The following is a 14,568-nucleotide window of genomic DNA, read 5'->3' as shown; positions in this document are numbered from 1 at the left end:
CATAGCCAGCTACTCAGAGGAAACGAGTAGTTGAACCTGTGGGCTTGGGACCATAGTTGCAGGGGACATCAAGCTCAATTGGCATAACATACTGCACAAAACATTGTTCCACCTCCTACTTTGGCAAGTAGCAATTGGGATCTTAAAAGTTTGCAAGCAGCCATCTAGATCCAATGATGGGTCTCTCCTCATCCAGAGCAAAGAAGAATGAAGAAAACCAAAGATTCATGGAAACAACTTGTCCTCATGACTGGTACACCATGCAATGTGCAGCCTATACAACTATGTGACCAGAAGAACTAGATGGGGCCCGGCTACCACCGTCATCCACCTGGAGGAGGATCCATGTAGGAGATCCTGAATAGAAAGGGAGAATAAAGTGCAATGAAACTCAAAATAATTTAGGGGAAAAAAAAAAAAGAAAATGGGGGGGGGGGGAGGGTGGAGGACCAGGTTTGTTGGTCTGATAGAGCCTGGTCAAACCACTGAGACTATGGCCCCTAGCTGCCCTTCAGGTCTGGAATTGAACTCACACCTGTGGCTTCTAGCCAAACAAAAAGACAGGCATAGGAGTTGAACATTTACCCAAGGCAGATACACTCCTTGGAGAGAAAAATCATGGGAGAGAGAAGGCTATTTATGCACAGGGGGACAGCTCAGGGGGCAGGGGAGTGCATGGAGGGATGGACACAGGGAAGAGGTAACTATCAGGAGGAAGTGCAAGGGGAGCTGTTGCATTGGGTAAATTGTAGTAATGTCATGAGACAAAGTGCGTGTGAAATGCTGCATAGAAAGTGACTTTGCTTTGTAAACTTTCACCCAAATCACAATTAAAAAAAAAAAATTGAATGTTTTTGCATAGTCAATAAAACATAAGTAAACATCTTTCTGGTAGTCTTTGGTTTCAACTAAGATCTATCTGACATCAGCAATGATATCCCTCATTCTATGTCCTGGAAGCTCTCTATCAATATACTACTGCAACCATTTTTAAATCATCTTCAGTAATATTTAATTCCATATGATATTAATGATATTGTTTGATAATTTCTACATTCTGTAGGATCACCTTTCCTTGGAATGGGTACAAATATGGATCTCTTCCAGTCAGTTGGCCAGGTATCTTCCAAATCTCCTGGCATAGACAAGTGAGTGCGCCTCCAGTGGGGCATCTGTTTGTTGACACATCTCAATGGGTACTCCGTCAATTCCTGGAGCCCTGTTCTTTGCCAATTCCTTCAGTGCAGTTTTGACTTCTTCCTTCAATACCATTGGTTCCTGATCATATGCCACCTCCTGAAATGGATGAAAATCGACCAATTCTTTTGGGTACATTGACTCTGTGTATTCCTTCCATCTTCTTTCAATCTTCCTGCATCACTCATTATTTTGCCCATAGAATCTTTCAATATTGTAACTCGAGGCTTGGATTTTTTTTCTTCAGTTCATTCAGCTTGAGAAATGCTGAGCGTGATCTTTCCTTTTGATTTTCTAACTCCAGGTCTTTGAACATCTCATTATAATTGACTTTCTCTTCTTGAGCTGCTCTTTGAAATCTTCTGTTCAGCTCTTTTATCTTGTCATTTCTTCCACTTGCTTTAGCTACTCTCTGCTCAAGGGCAAGTTTTAGAGTCTCTTCTGACATCCATTTTGGTCTTTTCTTCCTTTCTCGTCTTTTTAATGTCTTCTTGCTTTTTTCATGGATGATATTCTTGATGTCATCCCACAATTCCTCTGGTTTTCAGTCATTGGTGTTCAATGCATCAAATTTGTTATTTAGATGGTCTCTAAATTCAGGAGAAATATTATCAAGATCATATTTTGGTTCTCGCTGACTTGTTTTAATTGTCTTCAGCTTCAAATTGAACATGCATATGAGCAGTTGATGGTCTGTTCCACAATCAGCTCCTGGCCTTGTTTTGGCTGAAGATACTGAACTTCTCCATCGCTTCTTGGCACAGATGTAGTCCATCTGATTTCTGTGTATTCCACCTAGCAACGTCCACGTGTATAGCCGCCTTTTGCATTGTTGAAAAAAGGTATTTGCAATGAGTAAGTCATTGATCTTGCAAAATTCTATCATGTGATTATTTCTGTCACCAAGACCAAATTCTCCAACTACTGGTGATTCTTCTTTGTGTCCAACTTTTGCATTTCAGTCACCAGTGATAATTAACACTTTCTGATTGCATGTTCGGTCAATTGCACACTGCAGAAGCTGATAAAATCTTCAATTTCCTCATCTTTGGCTTTGGTAGTTGGTGCATAAGTTTGAATAATAGTCATATTAACTTGTCTTCCTTGTAGGCATATGGATATTATCCTATCACTGACAGCACTGTACTTCAGAGCAGATCTCGAAACATCCTTTGAGATGACGAACGCCATGTCATTCCTCTTCAAATTGTCATTCCTAGAATAGTAGACTCTGATTTAAAATGGCCAAAACCAGTCCATTTCAGCTCATTAATAATGCCTAGGATATCAACCTTCCTGTGTTCCATTTCATTTTTGACAACTTCCAACTTTCCTAGATTCATGCTTTGTACATTCCATGTTCCAATTATTAATGGATGTTTGCAGCTGTTTCTCCTCAATTTGAGTCCTGCCGCGTCAGCAAATGGAGGTCTCTAAAGCTTTACCTTATCCATATCGTTAAGGATGGTTCTGCTCTGATGATGTAGCTCTTCCTATTTTGAGAGCCTTCCGACCTAAGTGGCTTATACTCCTGCACTGTATCAGACAATGTTTCTGGTCTATTCATAAAGTTGCCCAGTAATGTATTAGACAGGTGTCTCTCTGCTACTCATAAGGTTTTCCCTGGCCAATTCTTTGAGAAGTGGATGGCCTCCTCCTTCTTCCTAGTCTGTCTCAGTCGTAAGCTGTTGAAACCTGTGCACCATGTGCAACTCTGCTGGGTTTGAAACACTGGTGGCACAGCCTCAAGCCTCACAGCAACACGCCACCACAGTGGGACAAACTGACAGACAAGTGTGTCTCCCTTAGCTGTTGAAAACCTCTCCCCAGTCCCCATCCTACCCTTACATAGATCCCTGCCTCTTTCCCACCACTTGGGAGGGGCGGAGACCTATTCCCACCACTTGGGAGGGACATGGCCTAGGTCTCCGGCCTAATCTGGATCCCTGCCTCTGCTTCCTTACTCCACATATATAGTCATCACTTATGTTGTTGAAAAAAGGTATTTGCAATGAATAAGTCATTGGTCTTGCAAAATTCTATCATGCAATTTCCAAGATTATTTCTATCACCAAGGTCATGTTTTCCTACAACTGGTAACTCTTCTTTGTTTCTAACTTTTGCATTCCAGTCACCAGTGATAATCAACACATCTTGACTGCTTGTTCGATCAAGTTCAGACTGCAGAAGTTGGTTGTTGTTGTTGTTGTTATTGTTGTTATGTGCCGTCGAGTCGGCCCCGACTCATAGCGACCCCTCCTTGGGTTTCCGAGGCAGTATCACTATGGAAGTAGGATTGCCCAACCTTCCTTCCGAGGAGTGGCTGGCAGAAGTTGGTAGAAATCTTCAATATCCTCATCACGGCTTTGGTGGTTGGTGTGTAAATTTGGATAATATTAGTATTAACTGGTCTTCCTTGTAGGCATATGGATATTATCCTATCACTGACAGCATTGTACTTCAGATCCTATCACTGACAGCATTGTATTCTTGAAATAGTCTTTGTGACCATGAATGTCACACCACTCCTCTTCAATTTGTCATTCTTGGCATAGTAGATCATTTGGTGTCTGATTCAAAATGGCCAAAGCCAGTCCATTTCAGCTCACTAATGCCTAGAAGTTATCGGTCTTTATGTGTCCCATTTCATTTTTGACAACTTCCAATTTTCCTAGATTCACACCTCATACATTCCACGTTCTGATTATTAATGGATGTTTGCATCTGTTTCTGCTCATTTTGAGTCTTGCCACATCAGCCAACAGAGGTCCTGAAAGCTTTACTCTACTGTCTTTAAGATTGCCACTACTCTGAGGAGTCAGCTCTTCCTCAAATTATGAGTGCCTTATGACCTGATAGGCTCATCTTCCAGCACTATGTTGGACAATGTTTCAGGGCTTTTCAAAAAGTTTTCCAGTAATATATCAGAGAGTGTTTCACTGCTATTCATAATGTTTTCACTGGCCAATTCTTTGAGAAGTGGATAGCCTCTTCCTTCTTCCAAGTCTGTCTAAGCCCAGAAGCTCTGCTGAAACCTGTCCACCACTGGTAACTCTGCTGGCATTTTGCAATACATTGGCATAGCCTCCAGCCTCACAGCAACATGTAAGCTATCATAGAACAACAAACTGACAGACAAGTTCCTCTCTCTTAGTTGTTCCTAACCCCTCTGCATCTTCCTTCCTCAGGCCCCAGCCTTAATATAGAGCCACACCCAGGCGAAATGCAGCCTCTAGTCCCAGGCCTGCCTACCTCAGGCCCTGGCCTTAATATAGAGCCACACCAAGCAAAAAACACTCTCCAAGCCCTGGACTGCCTACATCAGGCCCTTGCCTTAATATAGAGCCATACCCAAGCGAAAATCAGCTTCAAAGCCCCAGCCTGCCTACCTCAGGCCCTAGCCTTAATATAGAGCCACACCCAGGCAAAATGCAGCCTCTAGCCCCAGGTCTGCCTACCCCAGGCCCTGGCCTTAATATAGAGCTACACTCAAGCAAAAAACACCCTCCAAGCCCTGGACTGCCTACATCAGGCCCTTGCCTTAATACAGAGCCACACCCAAGTGAAAAGCAGACTCCAACCCTCAGGCCTGCCCACCTCAGGCCCCAGCATTAATATAGAGCCATGCCCAAGCAACAAGCAGCCTCAACTTTACCAAGCATGATATCCTACTCCAGGGACTTCCTCCTTCTGAAAACATGACCAAAGTAGGTGAGATAAAGTCTGGCCTTAATACAGAGCCACACCCAAGCAAAAGGCAGCCTCCAAGCTCTGGGCTTGTCTACCTCAGGCCCCTGCCTTAACACAGAGCCACACCCAAGGGGAAAGCAACCTCCAAGGACACAGCCTGTCTACCTCAAGCCATAGCCTTAATACAGAGCCACACCCAAGCGAAAAGCAGACTCCAATCCTAAAGCCTGCCTACCTCAGGCCCCAGTATTAATACAGAGCCACGCCCAAGCAACAAGCAGCCTCAACTTTACCAAGCATGATATCCTACTCCAGGGACTTCCTCCTTCTGAAAATATGACAAAAGTAGGTGAGATAAAGTCTGGCCATTCCATAGGAGATCCTGGATAGAGTGGGAGAACAATGTGGAACAAAACTCAAAATAATTGAAAAAAAAAAGGGACAATTTATCTCCTCACCTATACTAAAATCCTAACCAACCTGCCACATTCAAACTTTGTATTTCTACTAACTTTCAACATCAAAAAAAATGTCACTCAGTCTAATTTTAAATATAATTTATATAAAATATTAAGTGTAAAACAACTTGTTTTAAGAGTTATACTAAAACAATAAGTAACAGAGTAAATAACAGGAGGAAGAGAAGGAGCTAGCATTTATTTAAATAACAAACACTTCAGTGGATTCACTGCAACTCTGTAATACAGAGTAGAAATGCCTCTAGGCTATATTCCTTACTAGACCTGATTGCCAGGTCTTTTTCCCAAGGAGCAGTACTCAATTATTATGCTACCAGGGCTGCTTAACCCTAAAGGCAGAGACCTTTTACATGCATAATGCCCACTAAGTTTCAGGTACTATTCTAAGTCAACTAATTGACTCAATTAATCCTCACAACAATTTTACGAAGTGGTATAGAAGATGCTTTGCCTCTCTCCCTAAAGGCAATCTTTGTTCATAAAGTAAGTTCCATCTGTCCACAGGGCAAGTTAGAAGTGCCAAGGTATTAACATTCCAGCTCTGGCAGCATAGTGCCTAAGGCACTTGACTGCTAACCAGAAGGCTGGCGGTTCAAACCCTCCAGCCACTCCTTGGAAGGAAGGTTGGGCAATCCTACTTCTGTAGAGATACCGCTTCAGAAACCCAAGGAGGGGTCGTTATGAGTCGGGTCAACAACAACAACAGTGGGTACATAAATAACCTACCTTCCTCACTCATTAAACAAAAAAAACAAGACTCAAATCCACTCCCATGCAGTCAGTTCTAATTCATGGTGACCCTACGTGTTACAAAGTAGAATTGCTGTGTTGGGTTTTCTGAGCTTTAATCTTTACAGAAGCTGACTGGTAGGCCACTCTTCAGCAGTGCCGCTGGGTGGCTATGAATAGCCAACCTTTAGGTTAGTAAACAAGTGCAAACCATTTGCGCCAAACTGGGACCTTTTCTTCATACATTACAGTGCAATTTTAAAGGTGTTCCACTCAAGTCTCTCTGAAAGTCCGCAGCAGGGACACCTAACCACAAAAATACAATGAAAGACTATCTTCAAATTTTTGACGGAAATTCCATTCCCCGTACAATTATCAAGCAAGCACAGAAGAAGAATACAAGCATTTTAAGCAATCCAAAGATTCTAACAGTTTATCTTCTACATCCTTATCTTAGGCAGGTACTTTAAGATACTAGAAAAGCAAAAGAAAGGAAAATTTCAGAAGAGGACACAGGAGCCTTGGAGAGAAAACAGGAAAGGGAAGTACCAAGATGAAAGCTGTACAAACACAAACAGTCCGGTAAGCACACAGTTCAAAATGGAACATTTAACGCAAGAAGAAGAAAACAGACAAAAGCAGGTAATTTAAAGGTATGTATGAGGTACAGTCACAAGGATTTCACTGGCCAATTCTCTGAAAAGTGGGTGGCTCCTTCCTTCTTCCGAGTCTGTCTTAGTCTGGAAGCTCCTTTGAAACCTGTCCACCATGGGTGGTGACCATGCTGGTATTTGAAATATCGGTGGCATAGCCTCCAGCCTCACAGCAACACAAAGCCACCACAGTATGACAATCTGACAGACGAGTGCGATATGTAGACAACACAACTTTGCTTGCTAAAAGTGAAGATGACTTGAAGCACTTATGGATGAAGATTAAAGACTACAGTGTGCAGCATGGATTACACTTCAACATAAGGAAAATGAAAATTCTCACAACTGGACCAATAAGCAGCATCACAATAAATGGAGAAAAGACTGAAGTTGTCAAAGATTTCATACTACTTGGTTCCACAAGCAAAGTCAATGGAAACAGCAGTCAAGAAATCAGACAACATACTGCAGAAGACAAATCTGCTGCAAAAGACCTCTTTAAAGTACTGAAAAGCAAAAATGTCTCTTTGAAGGCTAAGGTGCATCTAACCCAAGCCATGGTATTTTCTAGCGCCAAAGGCATTTTACTGCTAACCAGAAGGCTGGAGGTTCAAACCCACCAGTCACTCCTCAGAAGGAAGGTTGGGCAATCTACTTCCATAGTGATACTGCCTCAGAAACCCAAGGAGGGGTCGCTATGAGTCGTATCCAACTCCGTGGCAGTGAGTTTGGTTTTTTTTTATGTTGTTGTTCATATGCATGTGAAGGCTGAACAATGAATAAGGAAGACCAAAGAAGAGTTGATACTTTTGAGTTGTGGTGCTGGCAAAGTATACTGAAAGTATATGGACTGCCAGAAGAACTAACAAATCTGTCCTGGAAGAAGTACAGCTGGAATGATGTTCCTTGGAAGCGAGAATGGCCAGGCTTCATCTCACCTACTTTGGTCATGTTGTCAGAAGGGACCATTCCCTAGAAAAGGATATCATGCTTGGTAAAGTGGAGGGTCAACGAGAAAGGGGAAGGCCCTCAATGAGGTGGATAGACAAAGTGGCTGCAACAATGGGCTCAGTTATGGACTGAGGACTGTGAGGCTAGCACAAGACTGGGCAGTGTTTCATTCTGTTGTACATAGGGTCACCATGAGTCAGAGCCAACTCGATAGCACCTAACAACAACAAGGTGTATAGGATGTGGGGAGCTAAGAACTCTAGGAAAAACAAAAAACTATACAGAAAGGATGAGAGTCGAGGCACAGCTTAAAGGAAAGGGTAAGAGAGATTATTACTAGCATCTTCTTTTACATAATAGGGAGTAAGACAACTGTGGAGAAAGAAATAAATGTGTAAGTACTTTACTGCAGTTAGAAAAGTATCCAGAAGAATTTAGAGTGGTCATATGAACATTCACTATATATAGAAATATATAATGTACAGATTACAACATGTATTTATAACTATTAAGAGATAGCTAGCAGAGTTAAAAAACCTAAATCTGTCTCTGGCAAGTAGGAATAAAAATAGGTAGGGCTATGGCAAGAAATGATTGATTTTCCAAACTCTAATTTATGTATTATCTCGATACAAATGTTTTTCCTCATCAAATAATAATAATAAAATAATAAGTATCTATGGTATTAACTCTGCTTACCAAAAAAATAAGCCGATTTTGGTCTCTCCTTCAAAAACAAGGACTCCTGTTGGAGTTAGTCCCAAGCTATAGTCATTCCCATCTCTAGCCTAATTTAGGGAAAGCAAAATTTGTTAGATTTGCAAAACACTTTCACATTTTCTCACAACTGTTTAATTTTCACATAGAATAAAATTAATTACATAGCTATTTTCAATGATTATTCAAAATAACTCTCTCAAGAAAATCATGCCTATTTTTAGTTCTATCATTGAAACTTGAATTTTAAAGTATGTCTTATGTGAAAGTTGTTGCTGTTGTTATGGGCTGTGGAGTTATGGGCAATTATATTTCCAAAACAAAGAGAGTTCTTTTCAGACCCTTTTCATGTTTTATTTACCACTTAAATCACATTGTGAGAATGCCTCTCTGAGAAAATGTATCTAGCTAAACTAGGAATGATTTAAATCACTACACCAAGCTGTTAAAACACCTCTCAAGCTACACAATTTCAACTTTGCTTTCTAAGTTGATTTTATTTTAACAGAGTTTACTCTGAGCTTAAAGGATATAAACTATATGACTTTTAAGTGAAAAGAATACAAAGCTGTTTAAAAAACTATTTTTCAATATTTTTCACAACTGAAAAAAATATACAACAGCATAAATGCAATAGCATATCCTTCTTTGGGATTGTGGTTTTTTCTCTTCCTTCTTAAAATGAATCTTTCTGTGGTATTCCACTCATTCAGTATTTTACAATTTCTTTTACTCACACATCCAAAGTACTCAATGCTGAACTGCAGTCAATGTCATGACACAAAATGTATATGAAATGCTGTATTCAAAATGAATTTGCACTGTAAACTTTCACCCAAATCACAATAAAAATTTTTTTAAAAAGTACCCAATGTTAGCTTACGCTAACTGCATAGTTAAGCATATAAAAAAACCTCTTTTTGAAAAATTCCATAGTCACCATGAGTCTCAAAGGAATTGAAAGAAAAACAGCATCAAAACACAGTGCTTACCTTGACCACATGCATATCAACTCCATACATTTCTAGCCATTTGGCTTTATTCAGATAATTGGTTTCAGCTTGTGCTGGTGTCTGACCTCTGAAATATTTTTTTAAAAAATTAATTGAAAAAAATAATATATATAAAACTAATTCTATACCAAGGATAGGAACAAAAGAAAACAAATATGAAATAACTACTGGTATGTGTCACTTAACATGTGTTCAGGCAACGATTAACTGTACGTAAATCCATAGGCTGGGGCACCCTGGTGTCTGAGTGTCAGGACACCAAACCCTTATCTTGAGTCAAAATCTCACTTATGCCCATTTGCTGTGCACAGCATGGAAGCCACATATTCTGTGGCAACAGAAGTCCAGACCCAAACCCCCAACCCCAGTCCCCTTCAGCTCGAACAACACAGTGGGTCTAATCCCCGCATTTTCTGAGTATACTCCTGGAGGGCAGCAATGGAAAGGCATGTGCCTCGAGGTTCCAAGCCTGGCTTGGGTGCCCTTGGTACACACCGTCCCCTCCCTTACAGGCCAGTTCTTATGGGCAAGCTGGCTTTCTTGAAACTAAATTAACAGAGAAGGCAGCAAAATCAAGGTAGATCTCAGCAGAGTGCTCACCTGAGACATCCACAGTAGGAAATGTCTAGGCCAACCACTGGGCAGGAGTCAATAAAGCACTCAGCTAGTGCATCTGCAGTAAGAGCTACCAGGGCTGTAGGCTATACCCTGGCTACTGTAACCAGGAGCCCAGCAGACAACTTCCAAACCACAAAACGTCCTATTTTACAGAACGTATGATGGACATTAAGTGACAGATACCTGTATTGTGATGATGTTAAAGAAAGTTTAATCAAATGCCAAGTACCTGTATTCTTTCCACTTCTCAAAAATAGCCAGCTCCATCTCTTCAGTCTGAATGGGCACAAATCTGAACTCAGATACAAGCTCAGGACTATGCTCAGCAAGATCATAGTCACCAAGTTCAGCTACAAACATAAGTTTCACAAAGTTGTATTTTGTTAGTACTAATAAGTTTATTTACCGGAAATCCTTCCTAAAAATCCATTTTATACATAAAAATTGCTTAAAAAAAGATTATAAAAATGATTTAATTAATTATTAGAAATTCTTACATTAAGACCACTCCTCATAATAAAACTAGCTTAGATTTAAGACTTGTCAGTCTATGTACACAAATCACATATTTGTTGCTGGTGGTGTATTTTTAACTAAATGTTTTTCTCTTAATTTATTCCACAGTTGGTATAACAGTTAACTGGCTTGGCTGCTAACCAAAAGGCTGGCCATTGGACCCCAAGCAGAGGTACCTGGGAAGAAAGGCCTGGCACTCTACTTCCAAAATATCTGCCATTGAAAATCCTATGGAGTACCTTGTACTATGACATGCATAAGGTTGCCATTAGTTTAAATCAACTCAATAGAACTAGTTTCTCTTAATTTAGTCATATTTTTATAGCTCTTCCCTTTTGAAAATCTCTTTCTAGATTTCCACAGAGAAATACTTTGTAACCTTATAAAGAATAAAAATTTCAGCAATCCTGAAAAAGAATTGCATTGAAAACCTATGGAGCAGTTCCACTGTGCACACATGGGATTCTCCATGTGTGGCACAAGACTTACAGAAGCTAACAACAACATTAAATATCTAACTTATATGCACAGAACATTATACTATATATCATAAAATATATTACCTGTCCTCCCATAACTTAAAATGATTAATTCTAAGTAAATAATTTAGAGAAAAATAACTAGGAAAATTAGAAAGTAGTAGAAGGAAAAGAACATCTGTGTACACAAACTGACAATACACTGAAACATGTATCTCTGAATGAGTTTAGAGGTAAAGAGGAATAGAAAATCTAATTTTCTATACTATTTAAACTTTCTTTAAAAAAATATATTATTTCTATTATAATATTTGCATTCTGATGGAAAAATCCAGTTAGGGAAAGAAGAAAATACATGACAATAAGCTTGAGATTAATGGTAAAAGCTCATTATTCACTGAGCACCTGCTCTACCCAGTGGACATGTTAAAGACAAAAGGTCATTTAACTTCACAACCCTGAAAAACAGGTATTATCATGTTCATTTCATCAATGATGAAACTGTTCCTTTGTCTGAATCACAACATCTTTCAAAAGCAACAAACCAAATAAGCTACATAATGTCACTCAGGACATATACAAAAATAGTAAAGAAAAACCTGACCTTGAAAGTGTGTGTGTGCGCATGCATCGAGGGGTAGGGAGTGGGGAGAGCTAATAAATCACTTTAATAGATACAAAATATAAATCATAAATGAGAAATAACAAGCTCATTTTTGAAGATGGGAGCAATACTTCACAAATTTATTCCTAAAGGCCTCAGGAATTAGTAAGGATGGGTAAACAATTATGCTGAAGACACAATGAAATTCGGACGAGTCATAGAAATAAAGTTTCCATGGATAAAAAAGAAAGTAGGAAAGAGTTTTGAATTGGAAGGAAATAAGTAGGCAAAAAGAGAGAACAGAGTCATATGTATGAATCAGAAAGTAAGTATTTATTGAGCATGTGTGTCAAACTGTTTTATCAAAACATACAAGTATGTATAAAAATCCTATTTTCAAGAAGCATACACTTTGGCCAAATGGAACCTACATAATAAGGCACAGAAATAAGGCACAAAGCAATAAATGGTGTAATACAGTTAGTGAAAATGATAGCTTTTCAGTAGCTCTGACAGTTTTAGAATTAACAACTTCATACAGGAAATATAAAATGTAAAAAGTATTCTTGCAAAAAAAAAAAAAATGAGTGCAGTTATATACTTCTGATCGTGATGACAGCAGAGGTCTATCATTCCCAAGGTAGCATCTATATGACCTTCTGCAGAAGAAAATAAATTCCAGAGAACAAGGTGGTGGTGGTAGTGTTAGGTGCTGCTGAGTTGACTCTGACTCATACTGACCCTACGTACAACAGAACGAAACACTGCCTGGTTCTGCACCAGTGGCACAATCCTCATCATACCTAAGCCCATCATTGCAGCCACTGTGTCAATCCATCTCATTGAGGGCCTTTCCCTTTTTCACTGACCGTTTCTCAAAGAGTTGGACAATTGTCCAGAAACAAAGTAGATGGAGACAAAAAGGTAGTAATTTATATTAGTGGTAAAATTTTAAAAGTACAGAAATTTCCCTCAATTACCAAGCGTTATGAGTCAGTCCAACTTGATGGCACATAACAACAACAAATCAAAAGAAAAAATGTTTTCGTAAATAGTGGAAGTGAAAATTAAAATAAGCAAAAAGTATTAGACTTAATGTAACACCTAAAAAGTTAGCTTCATTATGATCTATACAATGGAAAGTAAATATTACTGATTTTAAAGGGGTTAGGGACAATTGTAGAATAAGTCAAAAATCTTTAAAATAGCATAGTCTATACAATTAATAAATATTAGTTTAATCTAGTGTAAATAAATAGATGCTCCAATAAAAACATGTCATTTTGTAAACAAAGACTGAATGATACAGATTTCTTCTATAATATCTTTTTTTTTTACAGGAAAAACCTAAGTTTAACAATATTTGATGAATTTAACTGACATACAAGAGTGAGCTTTTCATTAGTCTTTATTTATTGGAAAATAGATTTATTTATTAATTCTTGAAAATAACATGAGGAACTTTAAAATATGCTCTATTTCTTTCACGGATTTATATTTACAAATAAAATAAGACCAAAGAAAGCAAACTATGTGGCTATAGCAACGATTTACTCATGTATCACTTCATTTTTGTCAAAGAAAGAAAATTAGATGAAGGTTCAATCAGAACATTTCTTGAATTATCAAACTGACTACTGCAATTTTTACTGGAAAAAAATTACACATGGAAAGGAAGGAAAGCACTGAAATGGAAGAACAAGGCAATATTCTAAAACAAGAGAGTTGGATATTGCTACTAGTTAGCTTATATGAAAATAGTTTTGTTTGTTTCTCCAACTCTGAATCTTTAAATTCTTTGACATATTGAAGAAGAATGGTGTGGCATTCATTGTCACAGCAAATGTTTTCAGATCTGTCCTGAAGTACAATGCTGTCAGTGATAGGATAATATCCATACACCTACAAGAAAGACCACTTAATACTACTACCACTCAAATTTTTGCACCAACCACCAAAGCCAGGGACAAGAAAATTTAAGATTTTTACCAACTTCTGCAGTCTGAAATTGAACAAATACGCAATCAGGATGTAATGACTATTACTGGTGATTGGAATGAGAAAGTTGGAAACAAACAAGAATCACCAGTAGTCGGAAAACATAGGCTGGGTGACAGAAATAATGCTGGAGATCACATGAAAGAATTTTTTAAGACCAATGACTTACTCATCGCAAATATCTTTTTTTAACAACATAAACGGCCGCTACATACATGGACCTCACCAGGCAGAATACACAGGAATTACATCAACTAAATCTGTGGAAAGAAGTGATAGAGAAGCTCAATATCTTCAGCCAAAACAAGGCCAAGAGCTGACTGTGCAACAGACCATCAATTGCTCTTATGCAAGTTCAAGCTGAAGCTCAAAAAATTAAAACATGACCACAAGAGTCAAAATACAATCTTAATTATATCCTACTTGAATTTAGAGACCATTTGAAGAAAAGATTTGATGCACTGAACACCAATGACTGAAAACCAAAACAATTGTGGGATGACATCAAGAACAACATATATGAAGAAAACAAAAGGTCATTAAAAAGACAGGAAAGGAAGAAAAGACCAAAATGGATGTCAGAAGAGACTCTGAAACTTGCTCTTGAAAGTAGAGTAACTAAAGCAAATGGAAGAAATAACAAGATAAAAGAGCTGAACAGAAGACTGCAAAGAGCAGCTTAAGAAAACAAAGTCAATTATTATAATGAAATGTGCAAAGACTTGGAGTTAGAAAACCAAAAGGGAAGAACATGCTCAGCATTTCTCAAGCCTGAAAGAACTGAAAAAAAATTCAAGCCTTGAGTTGCAATACTGAAAGATTCAATGGCCAAAATACTAAATGATTCAGGAAACATCAAAAGAAGATGGAAGGACACACGCCCTGGAGAGAAAAATCATGGGAGAAGGAAGGGCTGCTTATGCA

At 38.7% G+C, this 14,568-nt stretch overlaps 1 protein-coding gene across 1 annotated transcript in view; it reads right to left on the bottom strand.

Moving 5' to 3' along the window:
* EPB41L5 (erythrocyte membrane protein band 4.1 like 5) overlaps nt 1-14,568 on the bottom strand; it is a 334,801-nt gene that overhangs the window by 217,933 nt on the left and 102,300 nt on the right. Inside the window, exons 7-9 of the mRNA XM_042780516.1 lie at nt 10,277-10,397; nt 9,409-9,496; nt 8,399-8,487 (exon numbers count right to left, since the gene is read on the bottom strand). Coding sequence (XP_042636450.1) covers nt 8,399-8,487; nt 9,409-9,496; nt 10,277-10,397 — 298 coding nt within the window. The remainder of the gene's footprint in view (nt 1-8,398; nt 8,488-9,408; nt 9,497-10,276; nt 10,398-14,568) is intronic.

This window comes from Orycteropus afer, unplaced genomic scaffold (genome assembly GCF_000298275.1).
Source record: "Orycteropus afer afer isolate SDZICR_OR568_19922 unplaced genomic scaffold, OryAfe1.0 scaffold00004, whole genome shotgun sequence".
Lineage (NCBI taxonomy): Eukaryota > Metazoa > Chordata > Mammalia > Tubulidentata > Orycteropodidae > Orycteropus > Orycteropus afer.
Note: the sequence above shows the minus strand (reverse complement) of the source record. Positions and strands in the feature narration are given on the sequence as shown.